At 47.8% G+C, this 25825-nt stretch overlaps 1 protein-coding gene across 1 annotated transcript; it reads right to left on the reverse strand.

Annotated features, from left to right (window-relative positions):
- Window positions 1-1166: 1166 nt before the first annotated feature.
- On the reverse strand, window positions 1167-25524 carry LOC123363352 (verrucotoxin subunit beta-like). Its single transcript, XM_045004208.1, has 3 exons — window positions 25425-25524; window positions 11154-13208; window positions 1167-2433 (listed from the first exon to the last, which is right to left on the reverse strand). Exons 1-3 carry the CDS (start codon window positions 25522-25524, stop codon window positions 1673-1675), a joined length of 2916 nt encoding a protein of 971 aa, XP_044860143.1. The 3' UTR covers window positions 1167-1672.
- Window positions 25525-25825: the final 301 nt, after the last annotated feature.

The following is a 25825-nucleotide window of genomic DNA, read 5'->3' on the forward strand; positions in this document are numbered from 1 at the left end:
TGCAAAACTGCTTCCGAGGTGTGCCCCTCCAATTCCTCCTTATCCCTCTGCAGAGATTCCAATTTGGAGTCCTGCAGATTCCCCTCTGCACTCTGGAGAGAGTCCCCTTGCGGAGGAATAGGGGCAGGTGCAGTGGGGACCAACTGACGAGTTAAAACACGCCGTGGTTTACACCCTTCATCGAAATAACATGGAGGGGGTTCACTCTCGGGAGAATACCTGACTGCCATAATTTTTAAAGATTTCCACAGCTCTGCTGCTGTGTCCCAACAAAACCAGTAACATAACTGTCCCGGATGGTCTTTTTCGATCTGGCTCCTTACTCCTCTTAAGGCAGCCTGTTCGAAAGAGCCATACGAAGGCCACCTCATCTCCGGGTCGGCCAATACCGCGGTATACCCAGTCCAATTCCTTACACACAGTGTGTACAACTTCCTCCTAGACATTCCTGTCTGTACTGGGAGTTTCCCTTCATTCCATAACTTATTTACAATCCCCAGCGGACTCTCAAGAGGCACGCTAGTCCCTTGACCCATGGTGTCTGACAGGAGCCCTCCAACTGGCGTTTATCCTGCTGTCCAGTACACGACCCCTCAATATTGAATTGGCTGGGAGAAATCTCCCGTGGCGCCTACCAATTCGTATGTGAGTGGTCTGGCCACTGGACAGAGGCACCGCACCAGAAGGAAATCCCGGACAAGCCCCCAAATTGTTAGGTAAAAAGCAAGTCCTTACTTACCTCTCCAGCACCCGAGTTTGTGCGGAGTTGGTATAGGGCTCAGAAATCTGTCAGAGACCAGACAACAATTCGTTGATCAACGGGCTCACACCATCCTTAGCTTAAAAGCAGAGCTTCGGAGTAAGTGTGGCAAGTTTATTAGGGGTGAGCATCAATGTTTATACACAGAAGTAAACAAAGTGATTAACAGATCATAATGGTCATGCATAATTAATCAAGATTCTACAGGATAAAACAGGTTAAAATGTAAATTAGAAAAGACAAAGGAGGAGATGGCTACTTATTGGGAGGGGGGAGGTGTCAGGAGTAGTTCGCAGGTCAGAGCTTTGATTAAAAGTTTCAGATAGAGACATCAAGTCTGGATTAAGTTTAAACTCATAAAAAGTTCAGACTCAACATGTACATAGTGAATCACAAGAGCTGGGAACTTGCTAATGTATCTGATAGTTTAAAAGACATTTCAACTACAAACATTAGGAATTAGTTTCATCCTCTGAGAGCTTTTGAGACACGTGTCTCTTGCTTTCTGTGTAGGTGTATTGGAACCTTTGTTATTGTTATTTGAACTATTCAGCTTTTGGATTGAGACAGAGCATTGGGCAACTCCTGTTACGTCATTCAAAAATCTCTTCAACGTGTAGGATGTGGTTCCAGAATCTCATCCAGCTGCTGGGGAACTGAACACGGGTAGAATATCCAGAAGACTGACAGCTGTCAGTGTGCCGTATGTAGACACAATACAAAGTCTTGTTTTCGCATTGGCCTTTGGGAACTTTTTTACAACAGATATTAGCTCAGCAACAGAGCTGTCAGCCTTCCTAGCCAGGGCAGTGAGCCATTGTCCAAGCCAAAGTCCTGGCTCTAACACTGCAATTGTATCACAAAGACGGCTGGACCAGAAGCTGAGGGGCGATCTGGGTAGGAATAAGGGCATCAGCACATGACACAAGGGCTAGATTGATCTATTTCCTTCTCCAGTGTTTCCTGTAGGAGGGGGAAATCATATTTGTCTGGGTGCCAGCTGCTGATAAGGAAAACCTGGGGGGAAGTCTCCCCTGCTCCTTTCATCTGTTTTATGCAGTCATCCCTGATCTCCGGCAGGACTCTCTGCTCACTGTAGGATTTGCGGAGCCTAGCATAATACAGATCCAGATCCACTTTGGAACGCACATAGTAATACTTCTTTCCCATCCCCCGAATCTCATTGGTGAGGCTTTGGTGGCAGAATGTGAAGCGTGTTGAGAACATGATGATGAATAAGTCATAGCGGTTGAAATTTACCGACTTCGTATATGTATCTATGGGAAACCTAGGTGTCCCACATCCTGGTAGGTCCCATATTGTTACATTTGGGTGTTTAGGATGTTGATATGGTGTTGGCTCCCTTCCTGTTTCACGCATCCCAGTTTCAGCAGCACCTTCATCATCATCATTGAGACCCCGGAAGGCATTTAAAAAGCTCGATTTTCCTGAACCTGCCTCACCCGTGATGGCAACATGAAGCATGGTGATTTTCAATGATTTTATGTTCTGAAGTTTAACTATCACATCTGTGAAAATTCCTGCTGCAATAGTGGCCTGCAATTCTTTAACCTCCTTTTTGGAGAGTCCAGCAAATGTTCTATTGTCTGAAATTGCATCTTCAGCAGCCTTGGTAGCTCTTGGAACTGGCTCAGTCTGTCTTACATGCAAATCTTAGAAAAGGAAAAGAAATAGATCTATGAATATGCAACATGAAAACAACCTGTTCACATGGGAATCTGCAGCTTATTGCAGGGGAAAGGGTAATTTCAACATCATCACTTTAAGTTGAGCAAAGTTTTAATGGAGTTTAATAAAAGTTAACATCTAGACAAATTAACACCCAATTCTCTAATTCTTTAATAACAGAAGCCACCAGGTCTTTGGCCAAGATTCTCAAAAGTCACTAGTCATTGTGGGTCCCCAACTTCACACACATAAAGGGGGGCCATTTATCAGAGGGTGTGTGCTCAGCACTTCATGAAAATCAGGTCGCTTCAAGCTGGCACCCAAAATGGAAGGTACTTAACGCTCTTATGAAAATCTCGGTCTTTCACACTAGTTATTGGACAAAGTTAATGAAAAGGGTGAGAAAAAAACCTCAAAGCTAAAGTTCAGTTCGGAAGATCCCCCGTAGTGCATTGTATTTTCAGAACATTCACAGACACGTTGCATTTCTCATCACCAGCTAATCAGCCCTTCAGAGGGGCCTGGGGGAGAATCTGGATGTGTGTGTCCAGACAGCCTCTCCCCTTCAACCCTTTCCCTGTATCCCCTCCTCCCACTCAGAACTCTCTTCCAGTGATTTACGGCATTTCCCTGAAAGGCCAGGGGAAAACGGGCAGAGGGAGAAGGTGAAAGGAGTTAGAGAAGATAAAAGCGGAAGGAGAATTTTGTTCAGGGCTGGTGAAAATCTCTGATGGCCAGAGAACAAACCTACCTCTTATTTTAGTCCCACTTTAAACTTTCATCTTTCCAGAATGAAGAAATGTCCTCCCACAGGGGTGTGTCCCCTGGCAGGTTTTATCTCACACTCACTCACTCTTCTGAAAGAAAGGATGGTGCTGAGGATAACCCACCGGGCTGTGACAGAGTTCTGGGTACAATTCCCAGCTCTGCCACAGACGGCCTGTGTGACACTGGGCAAGTCACTTAGGCCCGGCTCCACAAAGGGACTTAGACCTTGTGACGCTAAGCAGGGCTGCCCAGAGAATTCCGGGGGCCCGGGGTCTTCGGCGGCGGGGGGCCCCCGCTCAGGGGCGGCTCTAGACCCCAGCGCACCAAGCAGGCACGTGGGGCGGCCCTTTCCCTGGGGGGCGGCATTTGGCTCCGGTTGAGCTCCCGCAGGCATGCCTGCGGGAGGTCCAGCCGAGCCGCGGGACGAGCGCCCCCCTCCGCAGTCATGCCTGCGGCAGGTCCACTCGTCCCGGGCTCCGGTGGACCTGCCGCAGGCATGCCTGCGGGAGCTCAACCGGAGCCGCGGGAAGAGGGGAAACACTCCAGGGGCCCCGGAAAACACTCCTGGGGGCCCCTGCAGGACGCGGGGCCTGGGGCAAATTGCCCCTCTTGCCCCCCCCTCTGGGCGGCCCTGACGCTAAGTGTTGTGGTGCCTAATGTTTAGACACCTAGAAAATCACTTGGATCCACAAAGCCTGAGCTAGGCATCTAGATTCTCTGTACAATGCATGGGGAGAGAACGGCACCTAAGAATGAGATCCACAAAAACCTGTATGCTGGGCAGGGAGCCACCTGAGCTAGCCAATGGGAGATCCCAACAAAAGGGTTTTTTGCTATGCCCCGCCCCTCTCATGGAGATGGGCACCACACTCCAGGCTGCAGGGAGACACTTCTATCTACTAACAATTCACAGCTGGGAACCGCTCTCCTCGAGTCAGTTGGCTTAGACACCTGCGTAGTTTCTTGTGAGACTGAATTCACCAAGGCAGTGGGAGAACCAGGGTCCAGTCCCCCTACTCCAATGACTCTTTAATTGTTTATCCAAAGATGAATCCCTTTGTGACGAAGTGGGGTTTTATTCATCTTGTCATGTTGCATGTGAGTCTTACTGTCCTATTCTAATACTGTGTGTGCCTCAGTTTCCCTGAGTACTGCACCAATGCCTAGGTGGTGGGGATAAGGGTGTGTGATTTTTGCTGAGGCCTATGACGTTACAGTCTATACGATTTTATAAAAATAAGCTAATGGGTGAATATAATGTACCTGGAATATTCTTCATGCAAAAGGTCTCTTGTAAGGCATCATTATAAAGCTTATAATCTACTAAGCGTGATCATCCTATTTGTTTAAATTTACCACTCTTGTATATGGGACTAGAAATATGAAATATAACTCTGAGGTCCTATTGGAGTTATGCAAAGTGTGGGCCATTAATGGTGGTTTGGAATCTTGATGGCTCCCATCAACCAGGACAATTGACGGTAGATGGCTCTGTTTGCAGGCCTTCCTGTGAGTCCGGCTGGGAGGAATGAAGGCTTGGAGTCTTACAGTGACATGTGATCATGTCACATGAACTGGAATCCATCTTTAACCTGGTGCTTTTCCATTGAGAGAAGGGGTGGGAACCCAGAGGAACAAAGGATTCCCACCTTATGCAAAAGATCTATAAAGGGGTGGAACAGAACAAAGCGGGAGCCATGGTGAAGAATCCCCTTGCTACCACCTGAGCTGGAACAGGAGCTGTACCAGGGGAAAGAATTGTGCCCAGGCCTGGAAGGGGTCCAGTCTGAGAAAAAAAATTACTGAAGCATCTCTGAGGGTGAGATTATCTGTGTTCAGTTTGATTAGACATAGATTTGCACATTTTCATTTTATTTTGTTTGGTGACTTACTTTGTTCTATCTGTTACTACTTGGAACCACTTAAATCCTACTTTTTGTATTTAATAAAATCAATTTTTACTTATTAATTAACTCAGAGTATGTATTAATACCTGGGGGCATAAACAGCTGTGCATCTCTCTCTATCAGTGTTATAGAGGGCAAACATTTTTTGAGTTTACCCTGTATAAGCTTTATACAGGGTAAACCGGATTTATTTGGGTTTAGACCCTGTTGGGAGTTGGGCATCTGAGCGTTAAAAACAGGAACACTTCTGTTAGCTGCTTTCAGTTAAGCCTGCAGCTTTGGGGCAAGTAATTCAGACCCTGGGTCTGTGCTGGAGCAGACGGGAGTGTCTGGCTCAGCAAGACAGGATGCTGGAGTCCTGAGCTGGCAGGGAAAACAGGAGCAGAAGTAGTCTGGGCACATCAGGTGGCAGATCCCAGGGGGGTTCTGTGATCCAACCCGTCACAAGGCCCTCAGGGCAGGTGAGGCTGCCCAGCTGTCTGCACGTAGGTGAGGGCCGACCCCCTTCATAACCTGAGATCAAGGAGGGGGATGCGCCCACGTGACACCTTTTGCCCAAGGAGCAGGACAAAGACCAGAGGAGGAGCAACGGGCGTGTTGGAGGCCAGGCAGGGGGATCCAGGGCAGTCTGCTGGGGAGGGCTGTAGGAGGGGGAGTCCAGGACATCTGGCCCAGGATCCCCCCAAGATGGACTCTGCTGAAAGTCACTGACTTCTGTGCTAACAAGTTCTGTTCTACGCTGTGTTCCTGCTGACCAGTAAACCCTTCTGCTTTGCGTTGCTGGCTGAGGGGCACTGCTGACTGCGGAGTTGGGGTGCGGGTCTCTCTGGCTCCCCCACCAAGGGATAGTGTGCAGTGTGAACAGGGATGCTGAATGTGCCGAGGTCAGACCAGGAAGGCCAAAGCCGAGCAGGCTCCTTGCGCTGGACAGCCCTGAGCAGGGGCAGCTCTAGGAATTCCGCCGCCCCAAGCAGGGCGGCACGCCGCGGGGGTGCTCTGGCGGTCGCCGGTCCCGCGGCTCTGGTGGACCTCCTGCAGGCACGCCTGCGGATGCTCCACCGAAGCCGCGGGACCAGCGGACCCTCCACAGGCATTTCTGCAGGAATCATAGAATCATAGAACAGAATCATAGAATCTCAGGGTTGGAAGGGACCTCAGGAGGTATCTAGTCCAACACCCTGCTCAAAGCAGGACCAAACCCAACTAAATCATCCCAGCCAGGGCTTTGTCAAGCCGGGCCTGAAAAACCTCTAAGGAAGGAGATTCCACCCCCTCCCTAGGTAACCCATTCCAGTTCTTCACCACCCTACTAGTGAAAAAGTTTTTCCTAATGTCCAACCTAAACCTCCCCCTCTGCAACCTGAGACCATTACTCCTTGTTCTGTCATCTTCTACCACTGAGAACAGTCTAGATCCATCCTCTTTGGAACCCCCTTTCAGGTAGTTGAAAGCAGCTATCAAATCCCCCCTCATTCTTCTCTTCTGCAGGCTAAACAATCTCAGTTCCCTCAGCATCTCCTCATAAGTCATGTGCTCCAGCCCCCTAATCATTTTTGTTGCCCTACACTGGACTCTCTCCAATTTATCCACATCCTTCTTGTAGTGTGGGGCCCAAAACTGGACACAGTACTCCAGATGAGGCCTCACCAGTGCTGAATAGAGGGGAATGATCACATCCCTCGATCTGCTGGAAATACCCCTATTTATACAGCCCAAAATGCCATTAGCCTTCTTGGCAACAAGGGCACACTGTTGATTCATATTCAGCTTTTCGTCCACTGTAACCCCTAGGTCCTTTTCTGCAGAACTACTGCCCAGCCATTCGGTCCCTAGTCTGTAGCAGTGCATGGGATTCTTCCGTCCTAAGTGCAGGACTCTGCACTTTTCCTTGTTGAACCTCATCATATTTCTTTTGGCCCAATCCTCTAATGTGTCTAGGTCCCTCTGTATCCTAGCCCTACCCTCCAGCGTATCAACCACTCCTCCCAGTTTAGTGTCATCTGCAAACTTGCTAAGGGTGCAGTCCACACCATCCTCCAGATCGTTAATGAAGATATTGAACAAAACCGGCCCCAGCACCGACCCTTGGGGCACTCCACTTGATACCGGCTGCCAACCAGACATGGAACCATTGATCACTACCTGTTGAGCCCGACCATCTAGCCAGTTTTCTATCCACCTTACCGTCCATTCATCCAGCCCAGACTTCTTTAACTTGCTGGCAAGAATACTGTGGGAGACTGTATCCAAAGCTTAGCTAAAGTCCAGAAATAGCACAGCCACTGCTTTCCCCTCATCCACAGAGCCGGTTATCTCATCATAGAAGGCAATTAGGTTAGTCAGGCATGACTTGCCCTTGGTGAATCCATGCTGACTGTTCCTGATCACTTTCCCCTTCTTTAAGTGGTTCAGAATCGATTCCTTGAGGACCTGTTCCATAATTTTTCCAGGGACTGAGGTGAGACTGACTGGCCTGTAGTTCCCTGGATCTTCCTTCTTCCCTTTTTTAAAGATGGGCACTACATTAGCTTTTTTCCAGTCATCCGGGACCTCCCCCAATCGCCATGATTTTTCAAAGATAATGGCCAATGGCTCTGCAATCTCATCGGCCAACTCCTTTAGCACCCTTGGATGCAGCGCATCCGGCCCCATGGACTTGTGCTCGTCCAGCTTTTCTAAATAGTCCCGAACTACTTCTTTCTCCACAGAGAGCTGGTCACCTCCTCCCCATACCGTGCTGCAGAGTGCAGCTGTCTGGGAGATGACCTTGTCTGTGAAGACAGAGGCAAAAAAAGCATTGAGTACACTAGCTTTCTCCACATCCTCTGTCACTAGGTTCCCTCCCTCATTCAGCAAGGGGCCCACACTTTCCTTGACTTTCTTCTTGTTGCTAACATACCTGAAAAAACCCTTCTTGTTAGTCCTAACATCTCCGGCTAGCTGCAATTCCAAGTGTGATTTGGCCTTCCTAATTTCACTCCTGCATGCCTGAGCAATACTTTTATACTCCTCCCTGGTCATTTGTCCAATCTTCCACTTCTTGTAAGCTGTTTTTTTGTGTTTAAGACGAGCAAGGATTTCACTGTTAAGCCAAGCTGGTCGCCTGCCATATTTACCTTTCTTCCTACACATCGGGATGGTTTGTTCCTGCAACCTCAGTAAGGATTCTTTAAAATACAGCCAGCTCTCCTGGCCTCCTTTCCCCGTCATGGTATTCTCCCAGGGGACCTTGCCCATCAGTTCCCTGAGGGAGTCGAAGTCTGCTTTTCTGAAGTCCAGGGTCTCTGTTCTACTGCTCTCCTTTCTTCCTTGTGTCAGGATCCTGAACTCGACCATCTCATGGTCACTGCCTCCCAGGTTCCCATTCACTATTGCTTCCTCTACTATTTCTTCCCTGTTTGTGAGCAGCAGGTCAAGAAGAGCTTTTCCCCTAGTTGGTTCCTCCAGCACTTGCACCAGGAAATTGTCCCCTACACTTTCCAGAAACTTCCTGGATTGTCTGTGCACCGCGGTATTGCTCTCCCAGCAGATATCGGGGTGATTAAAGTCACCCATGAGAACCAGGGCCTGTGATCTAGCAACTTCTGTTAGTTGCTGGAAGAAAGCCTCGTCCACCTCATCCCCCTGGTCTGGTGGTCTGTAGCAGACTCCCACCACAACATTACCCTTGTTGTTCATACTTCTAAATTTAATCAAGAGACTCTCAGGTTTTTCTGCAGTTTCATACTGGAGCTCTGAGCAGTCATACTGCTCTCTTACATACAACGCAACTCCCCCACCTTTTCTGCCCTGCCTATCCTTCCTGAACAGTTTATATCCATCCATGACAGTACTCCAATCATGTGAGTTATCCCACCAAGTCTCTGTTATTCCAATTACATCATAATTCTTTGACTGTGCCAGGACTTCTAGTTCTCCCTGCTTGTTCCCCAGGCTTCTTGCATTTGTATATAGGCATGTAAGATAACTCACTGATTGTCCTGGTGTCCCAGTATGGGGCTGGAGCCCTCCCCTCTTGCACTCACCTACTTGTGCTTTCTCCCGATATCCCACTTCCCCACTTACCTCGGGGCTTTGGTCTCCTTCCCCGGTGAACCTAGTTTAAAACCCTCCTCACTAGGTTAGCCAGCCTCCTTCAAAGATGCTCTTCCCTCTCTTCGTGAGGTGGAGCCCGTCTCTGCCTAGCAATCCTTCCTCTTGGAAGACCATCCCATGGTCAAAGAATCCAAACCCTTCTCTCCGACGCCATCTGCGTAGCCATTCGTTGATTTCCATGATTCGTCGGTCTCTACCCTGGCCTTTTCCTTCCACAGGGAGGATAGACGAGAACACCACTTGCGCCTCAAACTCCTTTATCCTTCTTCCCAGAGCCACGTAGTCTGTAGTGATATGCTCAAGGTCATTCTTGGCAGTATCATTGGTGCCCACGTGGAGAAGCAGGAAGGGGTAGCATCTCAGGGCTTGATGAGTCTCGGCAGTCTCTCCGTCACATCGTGAATCCTAGCCCCTGGCAAGCAGCACACCTCTCGGTTTTCCCGGTCAGGGCGGCAGATAGATGACTCAGTCCCCCTGAGGAGGGAGTCCCCGACCACCACCACCCTCCTCCTCCTCCTCCTCTTGGGAGCGGTGGTCGTGGAACCCCCATCCCTAGGATGGTGCATCTCATGCCTTCCAATCAGTGGAGTCTCCTTCTGCTCTGTTCCCTCCGATGTATCATCCACTCCACTCTCTGCACTAGTACCTGCGGAGAGAACATGAAAACGGTTGCTCACCTGCATCTGTGTTTCTGGTACATGGATGTTTCTGGTACTCTTTCCTCTTCTGGAAGTCACATGCCGCCAATTATCCTCGCTGGCCTTCTGTCCCCGCTGCGTAGCCTGCTCTGAATCTTCAGAACATTGTGCCCACTGAAGCTGATCCTGACGTCTGGAGGTCCACTGGAGCTGCGGGACCAACGGACCCTCCGCAGTCATGCCTGCAAGAGGTCCGCTGGAGCCGCCTGCCGCCCTCCTGGCAAAATGCCTCCCCAAGTGCGCGCTTGGCGCGCTGGGGTCTGGAGCCGGCCCTGGCCCTGAGGGGAGTCGCGTTACCTGGAGTCCTGGCTGGCTTCATACAGAGCAGTTCCAGAGCATCGGGCCTGTGACTCCGTCATACCCTTCAACAGGAGAGTTTGAGAAACCCACCAATGTACCCATCAGAATATCCCATAGCTCAGTGGTTCACACTCTCTCTTGAGTAAAGTGTGGGAGACCCCAGTTCGAATCCCTGCTCCCAGCCTCAAGCAGAAGGGGGAATTGAATCCGAGTGAGTCCTTTAGCCACTGTGCTTAAAAATCACATGTGAGCATCACCACCTCCTCCTTCAGCTGGAATTGGAATGGGGCCCAATCCAGTTATCCTGCTGAGATCATGCCTACCAGGTTGGGCCCTTCAAGGAAAGACAGGAGTTTATACACTAGTTTGTGGCTCATGCTGGGGCTTAGGTAGGAGATAGGCAGAGTAAGGCCAGAGGGCACATGCCCAGGAACAGAAACTCAGGTGTGTAGGAAAGTTTTACCCTGAAAATTTAGACACCTACAGGTTTCAGCAGTAGCCAAGCAGGGGTTTAGTGGGTTGCCGTGGTGCCTAAATCTGGGGTTTAGGCACCTAAGTGTCTTTGTAGATCTGAACCTTAATTTCTCTGGGGCTCAATTCTCCATCTGTAAAATGGGGATAATAATACTCCCTCTCTCCCAGCCCATGTCTGTCCTGTTTATGTAGATTGTAAACTCTTCAGAACAGGGACTGTCTGCTACTATGTCTGTGTACTGTGCCTAGCACCATGGAGCCCCAAGACTGACTGGGTCATGAGGACACCACTGCAATGCAAATAATAAACCACCATAAAAATAGGTTGATTCTGAAGTTATTTCTACACTCCGCAACTGAGCTCTCAGTCTCTCTCCAATGAGAAGTGTAGTTTTACCTGAATCAGCTGCCTCCAGGTCCTATACCTGAAGGAAGAATATGGAAACATATTTAAGTGTTTACCTTCCTTCAGTGTTGAAATCAGAGTCTCCTCACTTGGGGCACCCACAGCTCCGTCCGCACACACAGCCGACACCCGGAATCTGTAGGGCGTCTTAGGGCTCAGTCCATCAATGTTACAAGATCCAGTTCTCTCTCCTGTCCTTCGTTCCAGCCATTTCTCTTTCCCCTCCTGACTCGTATCTCCTGCCTCTTCTTTATATTCCACCTTATACTCGCTTATACTGACTCCATCTCCAGTCACACTTGGACTCTCCCAGGAAAGGGCAATGGCAGATGAATCTGCAATAACTGCTACAGGCTTCCCAGGAGGGCTGGTAGGGGGAAGGGTCTTCACAGGATCACTCACGTCGCTGCTCTCGCTGAGCCCTGGTTTGCTCACTGCAGCGTATCGGAACTGGTACTCGGTGTTTGCACGGAGCCTTGTCACTGTGAATGTCTCTTGTGTGTTATTTACAGTCACAGCCGTCCAGTTCTCCTGCCCAACAATTCTGTACTCTGCCCGATAGCCGGATATCGCAGCCCTGCCATAGGCTGCTGGGTTAAACGTGAGATGCACACGGTCATGTCTGATTCCGTCAATCAGGGGAGGAAGAGGCTTTGATGGAGGCTCAAAGTTGGTACTGACCACATCTCCATCTTCATACAGGTAAATGGAAGCTCCTGGATTGTCCTTGTCTGGAACACAGGCCACAATGAACCGAGTCATCCCACTAGATTTATTGACACGAGCAAAGTAAGAGAAGGACTTTACGGCTTGTCGTGCTTTTCTTCTTATCTCTTCATCCTCAAACCACTGTTTGGATTTTGGTGTCTCACAGACAGAACTGGCTAATGCTGGAACATGAATGTTCTTCATAAATTGTCGCCGCAGCCAAAGGTTCAATTCTGATAAATACGATTCCTCATTGTGCAATGAAGTGAGTGCAAGACAGACAACACAATTATGCCTGTGGCTGAGAACTATACATTGTAGCTCACTCCTGGAGGATATGACTTCCACCTCCTCTAGCTCAGCCAGGTAGGAATTGATAAAATCCATTTCTTCCTGTTTATTCTCCAGAAATTCATTGAGTCTCTGGGTACCAAATGGCGATTGCTCCTTGGTGGTTAAAATCTCCACCAGGGCCCCCTCCTCTGCTCCGCCTCCACGGATAGAGGGCAGGGTTCTAGCTAGCTCTTTTTGGAAGGTCTGTCTGTGCTGTTTACACAGATCTCTGAATTGCTGGAGTTTCCTCTGGATCTCGGGGAAGGTTGTAGCCGTTCTGTCCTTCACCATGTCATTGCATCGGACGTCGCACTCGGTCAGGTGCTCCATGGCACTTTGAGCATCATAAACCAGCATCGAGCTGATCTCATGCACTAGCTGAGCGGCTCTGGAATCCAGCTTGCTCAGTGGGTACAGCCAGACTCGCACCGGTACAGCGTTCTCACCAGCGACTCCAAGCCGCTTAGGGAGAGTGGAGTAAACTTCCATGGCATCTTGGTAAGTAACCGGATTGTTCTCCAGGGCAAAATCGCCATAAAATTTGCAACTGAATTTTTCAGCTTTTTCTTCTGCCTTGTTCCCCTTTTCCCCAGACCCCTCTGCTCCTCCGGAAACCTTTGGGATCTTTTCTATCATCAGTTTCATTTCCCCCTCTATCTCTCGCACACTCTCTGATGAAGATACTTCCCGATCAAACACGAAGAAAGCCTGAGCCCCGTACAGCACAGCTGTGACCACATGGGTGGCCGTGCCTTGGTCAAACACAGCAGGATAAGAGACGTTCTTGGTCCCCAAATGGCTCATAGTCAGGTGCTCAAACCTGTTTGTCACTGAGTAGCGGAGAGCAACTCGAGCGTGATTTTTTGATTTCTTGGTATCATTTAAAAATGCTGCAGATCCACCTACTTCCACCATCCCCCCCAGGAAACTGGCCTTCAGGGATCCAGACAGACTGAGGGCTGAGGCCTTATCTTCAATGGAGTCAGACGCAATGATCTGGAATTCAGTATTGGGCTTTGGCATTGTCTCCACGTCTTTCTTAAGGGCCTCAATGCCCCATAAAGTGATACCTGAAAATTCCACCAAAGCACATAGTCAGTGATCACTGGAGAGGATGCAAGATTGTTGCAATTTCATTTAATAAAGTTGCCTCCTATTAAAGAGACACCAGGAGAAAAAGAACACAGCACTGAGGGCTCAAATCAATGTGCCCTCTCATCTGACCCTCCACTTCAATCTCCATCTATCTATCTTGCTCTCTGTCTGACAATGTGCTAGCTTTCCTGTTACCTCATTCTCTCCTCCTCCATTCCCATCTGTCTCACTTCATCACAAGCTAGACTTTAAGCTCTTTGGGGCAGGAGCTGCCATTTTATACTGTGCATACAGACACTGACTAGTAATGAGGCCATGATCCTGGATTAGTGCCCATGGGGGCTACTGCCGCACAAACAGTAATAATTTAAGGCACTGATCACCATGGTCTCCATGTGAAAGTCTAATATCGTATCAGGATTAGCAAGAGATTTGCAATGCCAGGTTCGCTACCACACCAGTTTACAGAATAGTAAGAACATAAGAACGGCCATAGTGGGTCAGACCAAAGGTCCATCCAGCCCAGTATCCTGTCTTCCGACAGTGGCCAAAGCCAGGTGCCCCAGAGGGAATTAACAGAACAGGTAATTATCAAGTGACCCATCCCTTCGTCCATTCCCAGCTTCTGGCAAACAGAGGCCAGGGACCCCATCCCTGCCCATCCTGGCTAATAGCCATTGATGGACGTGTCCTCCATGAACTTATCTAGTTCTTTTTTGAACCCTGTTATAGTCTTGGCCTTCACAACAGCCTCTGGCAAGGAGTTCCACTGGTTGACTGTGTGTTGTGTGAAAAAATACTTCCTTTTCTTTGTCTTAAGCCTGCTGCCTATTAATTTCATTTGGTGACCCTTAGTTCTTGTGTTATGAGAAGGTGAAAATAACACTTCCTTATTTACTTTCTCCACACGAGTCATAATTTTATACACTTCAATCATATCCCCTCTTAGTTGTCTCTTTTCCAAGATGAAAAGTCCCAGCCTCTTTAATCTCTCCTCATATGAAATCCGTTCCATACCCCTAATCATTTTTTGCCCTTTTCTCAACCTTTTTCAAGTCCAATATATCTGTTTTAGTAATAATAGGAGATATACCAATCTCCTAGAACGGACCTTGAAAGGTCATTGAGTCCAGCCCCCTGCCTTCACTAGCAGGACCAATTTTTGCCCTGGATCCCTAAGTGGCCCCCTCAAGGATTGAATTCACAACCCTGGGTTTAGCAGGCCAATGCTCAAACCACTGAGCTATCCCTCTCCCCCAGGTGACCATATCTGCATGCAGTATTCAAGATGTGGTCGTACCATGGATTTATATAGAGGCAATACGATATTTTCTCTCTTATTATCTATCCCTTTCTTAATGATTCCCAATGTTCTGTTCACTTTTTTGACTGCCACTGCCCATTGAGTGGATATTTTCTGAGAACTATCCACAATGACTCCAAGATCTCTTTCTTGAGTGGTAACAACTAATGTAGACCTCATCATTTCATATGTATAGTTGGGATTATGTTTTCCAATGTGCATTACTTTACAATTATCAATATTGAATTTCATCTGCCATTTTGTTGCCCAGTCACCCAGTTTTGTAAGATCCTTTTGTAACTCTCGCAGTCTGATTTGGGCTTAACTATTGTTAAATCTCATAGTTTTAAGTGCAGTGTTGTTACACACATAGTAAGAGGACAATGATGTTCAGCAGATTATGGGATTTCAAAAGATACCGCATAACGCATACTTTGTACAAAATATAACATATAAATGTGGTGAACATGGGGTACAGGGTGTCACATGAGGTACAGAGTGTCACAGGCTCTATCATCAATCTTTCTTCTTAGCTAGAACACCACACAAGAACCAAAATCTGGCTAACCACTTGGATCAAAAGTTCATCCTGGCTGGAAAACAGAAGGTTTATTCCCTATTCAGCAAATAATTGTACTTCTACTGAGGCAGCTGAACAATAGCTCCCTCGTGGGAAGGTGATTTATTTATTTATTTTTCTATTTAAAGAACACCTTAGTAACATGTCATAGAACAAACGTACTGAACAAAGTCTAAAAGAGTATAACTTACATGGGTGACAAGAGCAAGAGATCCTCCAGACCATGAATTCTATGTGGGAGAGTCATATGAGGGGAATTCAAATAGTATTTAGCCAATCAGAACATGGACTTAACAGTTACAAGAGTCTAAAGGTATCAGTGGGGCAGCGGAGCTTCCTGTTCAGCGGGGAAGAAGCTCCAGTCTGGCAGGAGAGGGCTGTGGGATTCTAGCCCTGCAGGGGATCAGGAGTTTCTGGTCTGTAAGGAATGGGAGGCAAGTTCTTGCCCAACAAGGAAGGTGTTTGGGGTTAATCCAGTGGGTGCAGGTTGTGAGGATTCTTTCCAGCAGGAGATGAGGCATTTCCAATCTAATGGAGACTTGGGATTAGGTTCCATCCTGGAGACAGAAGTTGATTCCAGACTAGTAGTGGGGGAGTGAGCCCTGGTCAGGTGGAAGAGGATTGTGGCTGCAGCTACAGGGCATCTTATTTTAATAGCTTTGGAACATGACATTCAGGATAAATCAAAAAATTTTGTACAAAGGAAGAATCTCTGAGCTAAATACTCAGCAAAAATGGAGCCATCCTCATTCATAAAAAGAAACCAGGTAGGGGAAAAACTGAACAAACATTTAACTGAAGACACAACAAAGCCAATGGGCTGGAATAAACAATATTCTTAATGCAGGAAATTCATCAGGAGACACCTGACTCGCTTTAGACACCTGACACCCATTAGACACCTGACTCGCTTCTCTAATCAGGACACAAAGTCCTAATGAACCTGGCTCAGTCCAAACCCCCAAGGGCATGAGAATGTTCAGCAGACACAGAAATAGCAGGAAGTGAAATGGGTTTTTAATCATACTGCTGGCCACAAAAATCCAGGCTATTCCACACCCAGAAGCTTCCAGCCATCCGACACTAAATACACACCCTGCGGCTCAGTTAAATAATATAATTTTCACAGTGGAGAGAAAAGGCAATTTAGCAGCACCCAACACTTATCCCACCGATTTCTGTTCATAATTCAGACCCCAGCAGCTGGCTCCCACCCTTTTTTTTTTTCCTTTCTGGCTGCTTGGAAAAACAGCTAGGGAAGAGGTGTTAAGTTTTTCTAACAAGGCTTGTTAGAAAGGACCCCCACTGAGAGAGCATTAGCAATTGCTAGAAACAGGACAAACCAGATTTTCTGGTTCTCTGTCAGCGAACAACCAGCACCACATTTGCAAATGAAAAGTTTTGTTTTCTTTTTATTCAGTCGTGAATAGAAAGGTTAGGAACTTGTAATCCAAGCAACTGAACCAAGCAACACAGTCAATTCACTGACTGCAGAGTGGTGTGTGGCCAGCACCAGAAGGCACACAAACATGAGTAGCAGTGAAACACGTGACAAACTCGAACTGGCTAGACTGGAAGCCGCAGAGAAAGACAAAGAACATCAGAGACAGATGGAACTAATTAATGCACAAATGGCCAGGGCAGAGGCTGACCACAGGAGACAAATGGAGTTAAAAGAGAAAGAACTGGAATTAGAAAAGGCTAAGCAGAATATTCCAGCCAATCCTAACAACCCTTCTCCAGGCACTGTTCCCCATCCCAGGAAATTTCCCACCTACACGGCAGGTGATGACACTGAGGCCTTCTTGGAAAATTTTGAAAGGACCTACCATGGGTACAGCATCCCTGAAGACCAGTACATGATAGAGCTGAGGCCACAGCTCAGTGGACCCTTAGCAGAGGTGGCAGCTGAAATGCCTAAGGAAAACATGAACGATTATAAACTGTTTCAAACAAAGGCCAGAATCAGAATGGGGCTAACACCTGAGCATGCCCGTCGACGGTTCAGAGCCCTAAAGTGGAAACCAGATGTGTCATTCCCCAGACACGCCTACTACATTAGAAAGAATTGGGATGCATGGATGTCAGGACTAAAGATTCAATTTCTAGAAGACCTGGCCCACCTGATGCAAATGGAACAGTTCTTAGATGGTGTTCCTGAGCAAATAGAACGGTACATCCTAGATGGGAAGCCCAAAGATGTAACAGAGGCAGAGGAGATTGGAGGCAGATGGGTGGACATAGCAGAAAAGAAAAAAGCTACTATCAAGGAGAGTGAATATAACAAGGGGCAAGCTGACAATAAACCCTACCACTGGGGGCCACCGAAGACCCCTGCTACAACCCAAGGAAAGCCTCAGACTACCTACAGTCCCACCTCACCAGTCTCCAGCAACCCACCTCGGCCCAGTGACCCATCAGCTGGGCGATGTTTTAAATGTAATGAACTGGGACATATAAAGGCCAACTGCCCCAAGAACCCCAATCAAGTACAGTCCCTTACACCATCATCACGCCAAGGATCCCCAGGCCCAGATATCTCTCAAATACCCCCGGAGCGCAGGGAAACCTTGAGAGTAGGCGGGAAGAAGGTTACCGCGTGGAGAGACACTGGGGCACACGTGTCAGTTATCCACCAGTCCTTAGTGGACCTGAAATTCATCAACCCAGAGGTCCAAATCACAATTTCTCCATCCATATCAAAATCTGTAACCTTACCTACAGCTGAACTGCCTGTCCAGTACAAGGGCTGGTCAGGAAGGTGGACTTTTGCTGTCTATGACAATTATTCCATCCCCATGCTACTGGGGGAAGACTTGGCCAACCATGTGAAGCTGGCCAAGAGGGGGGGAGTGGTCACCCGCAGCCAGGCCAAACAAACTTCCACTCCCATCCCTGTTCCTGAGCCGTCCACCAGGGCCCCGTCTGTGTTACCAGAGACCCAGACAGAGGTGGTGGAACCGGATCCCATACTAACAACTGAAACCGCCATAGTGCATCCAGTCCCAGAACCAGAACTGGAAGAGCAACCAGCGGCAGAACCATTGCCAGCACTGACACCAGCGCTTGCAAACCCGTCTCCAACCCCATCACCAGAGGGCACCAGAGGGCGCCAGCGGGCCTAAACTGGCAGAAGCAGCAGACAACCCTAACCAAGAGGCTCAGCCAGAGCCTGAAATATCACCTATTGCACCAGCGGAGAGCGGTTCACAGTCAACGGAAACAACCTCATCACCTACATCGCTTCCAGAGGGACCCAGCCCAAGTCCACAGTCTACGGAGGAACTGGTGTCTCCAGCCTCAAGGGAACAGTTCCAGACTGAGCAGGAAGCTGATGACAGCCTTCAGAAAGCTTGGGCAGCGGCACGGAGCAACCCACCGCCTCTCAGCTCTTCTAACCGATCCCGGTTTGTTGTAGAACAAGGACTTTTATATAAGGAGATTCTTTCTGGTGGACACCAGGAAGGCTGGCATCCTCAAAAACAGTTGGTAGTTCCAACTAAGTACCGGGAAAAGCTCTTAAGCTTGGCCCATGATCATCCCAGTGGTCATTCTGGGGTGAACAGAACCAAGGACAGGTTGGGGAAGTCCTTCCACTGGGAGGGGATGGGCAAGGACGTTGGCAATTATGTCCGGTCTTGTGAGGTATGCCAAAAGGTAGGAAAGCCCCAAGACCAGGTCAAGGCCCCTCTCCAGCCACTCCCCATAATTGAGGTCCCATTTCAGCGAGTAGCTGTGGATATTATGGGTCCTTTCCCAAAGCAGACCCCCAGAGGCAAGCAGTACATACTGACTTTCATGGACTTTGCTACCAGATGGCCGGAAGCAGTGGCTCTAGGCAACACCAGGGCTACCACTGTGTGCCAGGCCTTAACTGACATTTTTGCCAGGGTAGGTTGGCCCTCTGACATCCTTACAGATTCAGGAACTATTTTCCTGTCCGGGACCATGAAAGACCTGTGGGAAGCTCATGGGGTGAATCACTTGGTTGCCACCCCATACCACCACCAAACCAATGGCCTGGTGGAGAGGTTTAATGGAACTTTGGGGGCCATGATACGTAAATTCGTAAATGAACACTCCACTGATTGGGATCTAGTGTTGCAGCAGTTGCTGTTTGCCTACAGGGCTGTACCACATCCCAGTTTAGGGTTCTCACCATTCAAGCTTGTGTATGGCCATGAGGTTAAGGGGCCATTATAGTTGGTGAAGCAGCAATGGGAGGGGTTTACACCTTCTCCAGGAACTAACATTCTGGACTTTGTAAGCAACCTACAAAGAACCCTCCGCCATTCTTTAGCCCTTGCTAAAGAAAACCTAAAAGATGCTCAAGCAGAGCAATTGGCCTGGTATGATAGGCATACCAGAGAGCGTTCCTTCAAGGTAGGAGACCAGGTTATGGTCTTGAAGGCGCAACAGGCCCATAAGATGGAAGCGTCGTGGGAAGGACCATTCACGGTCCAGGAGCGCCTGGGAGTTGTTAACTATCTCATAGCATTTCCTAATTCCTCCTTAAAGCCTAAAGTGTACCATGTTAACTCTCTAAAGCCCTTTTATTTCAGAGAATTACAGGTTTGTCAGTTTACAGCCCAGGGAGCAGATGACGCTGAGTGGCCTGAAGGTGTCTACTACAAAGGGAAAAGAAATGGTGGTGTGGAAGAGGTGACCCTCTCCACAACCCTGGAACGACTACAGCGGCAACAGATCAAGGAGCTGTGCATTCGCTTCGGCCCTTTGTTCTCAGCCACCCCAGGACGGACTGAACGAACATGCCACGCCATTGACACAGGTAATGCTCACCCAATTAGAACCCCACCCTACCGGGTGTCTCCTCATGCCCAAGTTGCTATTGAACGGGAGATCCAAAACATGCTAGAGATGGGTATAATCCGCCCCTCTAACAGTGCCTGGGCATCTCCAGTGGTTCTAGTTCCCAAACCAGATGGGGAAATACACTTTTGCATGGACTACCGTAAGCTAAATGCTGTAACTCGCCCCGACAACTATCCAATGCCACGCACCGATGAGCTATTGGAAAAACTGGGACATGCCCAGTTCATCTCTACATTAGATTTAACCAAGGGGTACTGGCAAGTACCACTAGATGAACCCGCTAAAGAAAAGTCAGCCTTCATCACCCATGCAGGGGTGTATGAATTTAATGTGCTTCCGTTCGGACTGCGAAATGCACCTTCCACCTTCCAAAGGCTGGTAGATGGTCTATTAGCAGGATTGGGAGAATATGCAGTTGCCTACCTCGATGATGTGGCCATTTTTTCTGATTCATGGCCCGAACACCTAGAACACCTGGAAACGGTCTTTGAGCACATCAGGCAGGCCGGACTAACTGTTAAGGCCAAAAAGTGTCAAATAGGCCAAAACAGAGTGACTTACCTAGGGCACCAGGTGGGTCGAGGAACCATAAACCCCCTACAGGCCAAGGTGGAGGCTATCCAAAAGTGGCCTGTCCCAAGGTCAAAGAAACAGGTCCAATCTTTCTTAGGCTTGGCCGGATATTACAGGCGATTTGTACCACACTACAGCCAAATCGCTGCCCCACTAACTGATCTAACCAGAAAAACACAGCCAAATGCAGTTAAGTGGACTGATGAGTGTCAGAAAGCCTTTACCCAGCTTAAGGCGACGCTCATGTCTGACCCTGTGTTAAGGGCCCCGGACTTTAACAAACCCTTCCTAGTAACCACCGATGCATCTGAGCGTGGGGTAGGAGCAGTTCTAATGCAGGAAGGACCGGATCACAACTTCCATCCTGTCGTGTTTCTCAGCAAGAAACTATCTGAGAGGGAAAGCCACTGGTCCATCAGTGAAAAAGAATGTTACGCCATTGTGTATGCCCTGGAAAAGCTACGCCCATATGTTTGGGGACGGCGGTTCCAGCTACAAACCGACCATGCTGCGCTAAAGTGGCTTCATACTGCCAAGGGAAACAACAAAAAACTTCTCCGATGGAGTTTAGCTCTCCAAGATTTTGATTTTGAAATTCAACACATTTCAGGAGCTTCCAACAAAGTAGCTGATGCACTCTCTCGTGAAAGTTTCCCAGAATCAAATGGTTAAAAAGTGTTCTTGAAATGTGAAAAATCTTGTTGTTTACATACTTAGTAGTATATGTAATGGTGCATGTGTTTTATTAATCTGTTTATTTTAAAGTTCTAGGAAGAAATCACCGCCAGTGTGGTTCCCCCACTGTCTGCGATTTGGGGGGCGTGTCATAAACAGATAGTTAAGGGTTAAGGTCTCTTTTACCTGTAAAGGGTTAACAAGCTCAGTAACCTGATGAACACCTGACCAGAGGACCAATCAAGGGACAAGATAATTTCAAATCTCTGTGGAGGGAAGTCTTTGTCTGTGTTCTTTGTTGGGTTTTTCTTCTCTTTTGGATCTAAGAGAGGCCAGACATATCTCCAAGTTCTCCAAGTTTCCTGAAGCATTTCCTACTATCCAGTATAGTGAGTATTAGAAAGGCAGATTAGTCTTATATTTAATTTCTGCATTTGCAATTGTGTGTTGCTGGAGAAATATCTTTATTTCTGTTTGCTGTTACTTTGATTATTCTGAGAAAGGAGGGGGGGAAAGCCTCTCCAGGTTTATAAGCTAGACCCTGTATATTTTTCCATCCTGGTGTTACAGAGATAGTGTACTTTCTTTCTTTCTTTTAATAAAATCCTTTGTTTTTTAGAATCTGATTGATTTCTTCCCTTGTTTGGATTTTCAGGGGAAGGGAAGGGGGATAGGGAATCCCTCTTTGTTTGGTTCAAGGAATTTGAATCCAGGTATCTCTCCCAAGGACTAGGGGAGTCGGGAAGAAGGTTGGGGGAATGGTTTATTTCCCTTTGTGTTGAGATTCAAGGAGTTTGGATCTGTGATCCCCAGGGAAAGTTTGGGGGAACAGGGAGTATGCTAGACACTGGAACTTCTAGCTGGTGGCAGTGTACCAGATCTAAACTAGGATTTAAGTTTAGAGGAGTCCATGCAGGTCCCCATCTTGTGGACGCTAAAGTTCAAAGTGGGGAATAAACCTATGACAACTATCTTGAGTAGTTTTGTATCATCTGCAAATTTTGCCACCTCACTGTTTACCCCTTTTTCCAGATCATTTATGAATATTTTGAACAGCACTGGTCCCAGTACAACCCCTGAGGGATACCACTATTTACCTCGCTCCATTCTGAAAACTGACCATTTATTCCCACCGTTTGTTTCCTATCTTTTAACGTTACCATTTATCTCAGGGGAACTGGGATGGTGGCTGGGATGATTTAGTTGGGAATTGGTCCTGCTTTGAGTAGGGGGTGGGACTAGATACCTCCTGAGGTCCCTTTCAACCCTGATATTCTATGATTTATCTGTAAAGGGTTAAAAGACATGAGTGGACACCAGGCCAGGAGAGCCAATGGGAAGGCTAGAACTTTTTAAAATTGAAACAAGACTCCCCTTTTGTCTATCTGCGGTTGCTCTCCAGGAGAGAGGGAACAGGGCAGAACTCTGCTGTAAGAAGCTTGGGGCCAGGTATGAAAAAATCATCAGGATCATAACTAGAAGCTACTCATTTAAAACCCCAGATATATAAGTAGATACGGAAATGTCTAGGGAGACGCAATTAGGTTTATCTCTTTTTATTTCTTAATGGCTTGTGGGCTCCTCTGTGCTAACCCCAGGTGCTTTTGTTTTGCTTGTAACCTTTAAGCTGGACCTTAAGAAAGATATTTGTGGTCCTTAATTCTTGTATTTGCTCTTTTAAAATCTAGCAATAGCCTGAGTTCCCAGATGTATTTTCTTTCTTTTGTTTTTAATAAAATTTACCATTTTTAAGAACAGGATTGGATTTTTGTGTCCTAAGAGGTTTGTGCACATGTTGTTCAATTAGCTGGTGGCAACAGCTGATTTCCTTTGTGTTTTTTTCTCAGCTCTTCCCCGGGAGGGTGGGGGAAGGGAGTGAAAAGGCTTGAAGGTACCCCACAGGGAGGAATTCCCAAGTGCACCTTCCTGGATCCTCAAAGGGGTTTTGCACTTGGGTGGTGGCAGCGTTTACCCATCTACGGTCAGAGAGAAGCTGTAACCTCGGGAGTTTAATACAAGCCTGGAGTGGCCAGTATTAATTTTTAGAATCCTTGTGGGCCCCCACCTTCTGCACTCGAAGTGCCAGGTGGGGAATCCACCTTGACATCCTATTTCTGAAATTAAATGCTACAGTGTTGGGCCGCTGTGGTGCTCCTCCTCCTGCTCCCCCACAAAGATGTTAAATTTTATTACGTTATGGTCACTATTAGCAAGTGGTCCAGCTATATTCACCTCTTGGACCAAAACTTCTGCTTCACTTAGGACTAAATCAAGAATTGCCTCTCCTCTGGGGGGTTCCAGGACCAGCTGCTCCAAGAAGCAGTCATTTAAGGTGTCAAGAAACTTTATCTCTGCATCCTGTCCCAAGGTGACATGGACCCAGTCACTATGGGGATAGTTGAAATCCCCCCATTATTATTGAGTTTTTTATTTTAATAGCCTATCTAATGTCCCTGAGCATTTCACAGTCACTATCACCATCCTGGTCAGGTGGTCGGTAATATATCCCTATTCCAGCATGGAATTTCTGTCCATAGCGATTCTATGTTACAGTTTGGTTTGGTTTAAGATTTTTACTTCATTTGACTCAATGCTTTCTTTCAAATATCGTGCCACTCCCCCACCACTATGACCTGTTCTGTCCTTCCGATATATTTTGTACCCTGGTATTACTGTGTCCCACTGATTATCCTCATTCCACTCATTATCCTCATTTCTGTGATGCATAGTATATCCATATCCTCATTTAATATGAGGCACTCTAGTTCAGTGGTCTCCAAACTTATTTGATCGCACACCCCTATCAGTAAAAAAATTTTGAGCACGCACCCCCTGCCGCGCCGCAGGGCCGGCTCTACCATTTTTGCTGCCCTAAGCCAAAAAAAAAAAAAAAGCCGCTCGGACTCCTGCCCGAACTGCCAAAGCAAAACAACAACCAAAAAAAGCTGCCCGAACTGCCGAAGTGGCGCTGCTCCAGCAGCGCTCCTCCTGCCACACACCCCGAAGGATCCTCTTGCGCACCCCACCTTGGAGACCACTGCTCTAGTTCACTCATCTTATTATTTAGACTTCTAGCATTGGTATGTAATCACGTGTAAAAAAAATAATTTTTTAGCTGTCTGCCATTACGTGAGATAATTGAATTGGGACTCTTTTCCATTTGACTGTTTCTCATCAGCTCCTACCTGTGTTTTATCATCTTCCATCCTCCCCTCCTTACTACATATTGAGACCCTGCAGCTCTGCCTGTCTAATTAGCCCTGTGCATGCTATTGTGGAGGTCCTGGACTTCAGTCGCTTTCCTAGCAGCCTAAATTTGGCCTTCAGGACCTCTCTCCTGTCCTTCCCTATGTCACTGGTACCTACATGTACCACAACCACCAGCTTCTCCCCAGCACTACACATAAGTCTGTCTAGATGTCTTGAGAGATCCGCAACCTTCACACCAGGCAGGCAAGTCACCACACGGTTCTCCCGGTCATCACAAACCCAGCTCTCTACGTTCCTAATGATAAATCCTCATTACTGTTACCTATCTCTTCCTAATAACTGGAATTCTCTACCCTGGAGAGAGATCCTCAGTGCGAGAGGACACCACAACATCATGTGGTAGGAGGGTCCCAACTATGGGATCGTTTCCCTCTGCTCCAGTTGGATGGTCTCCTTCCCTGAGGCTTTCACCCTCCTCAACAGCATAGAGGCTGTCAGACCGGGGGTGGGACCGTTCTACTGTTTACTGGAAAGTCTCATCTATGTACCTCTATGTCTTCTTAGCTCCTCCAGCTCAGCCACTCTGGTCTCCAGAGTCCGCACATGGTCTCTGAGGGCCAGGAGCTCCTTGCACCAAATGCACACATACGCCACCTGCCCACAGGACAGGTAATCATACATGCTGCAAGGGAGGAGAAATTGCAACTACAAAACCAGTTTCTCCTCCCTTGGTTTTCACACCTCAGCTGCTAGAAGAGGGCCTCATCCTCCCTGATTGAACTAACCTCGTTATCTCTAGCCTGCTTCTTGCTTGCATATATATACCTGCCCCTGGAAATTTCCACTACTTGCATCCGACAAAGTGGATATTCACCCACGAAAGCTCATGCTCCAAAACGTCTGTTAGTCTATAAGGTGCCACAGGATTCTTTGTTGCTCTTTACAGATCCAGATTAACACGGCTACCTCTCTGATACAGAACAAATACAAGTGTGTTTGGTGCAGCTCTAAGCGTACCTGGTATGAGAGTGTCGCTGCAGCAGTCGTACAGCATCCCCAGCCGGAGAGGGCGGCCCAGGGCTGGCATCTCAATTGTTGAAGCTCCAGAGTAAGCCATGGTGGTAGGCGAGAGGCCAATCCAGCCCTAAAAAACACCAGCAGCACAGTTACACAGACAATGTGATCTCCGATTCATGTCCCCTATGAGTTTCTGCTTGATACTGTTACGTGTTGGGTTCTACCTTGTTGCTATGGGTCAGGTGTAACCACCACTTTGTATTGGCTGAAACAACAGCAGTAGCGCCCAAAACACAGGCACATGGAAAAGCTTGAGCAGAAGCTGACCCACGTGGCCCAAGCTGAACCACAGAGACAGAGAGAAGCATCCCAAAAGCGAAGCAGACAGTGACAGAAGTGCT

The sequence above is a fragment of the Mauremys mutica genome, chromosome 2 (genome assembly GCF_020497125.1).
Source record: "Mauremys mutica isolate MM-2020 ecotype Southern chromosome 2, ASM2049712v1, whole genome shotgun sequence".
In the NCBI taxonomy this organism is placed as follows: Eukaryota; Metazoa; Chordata; order Testudines; family Geoemydidae; genus Mauremys; species Mauremys mutica.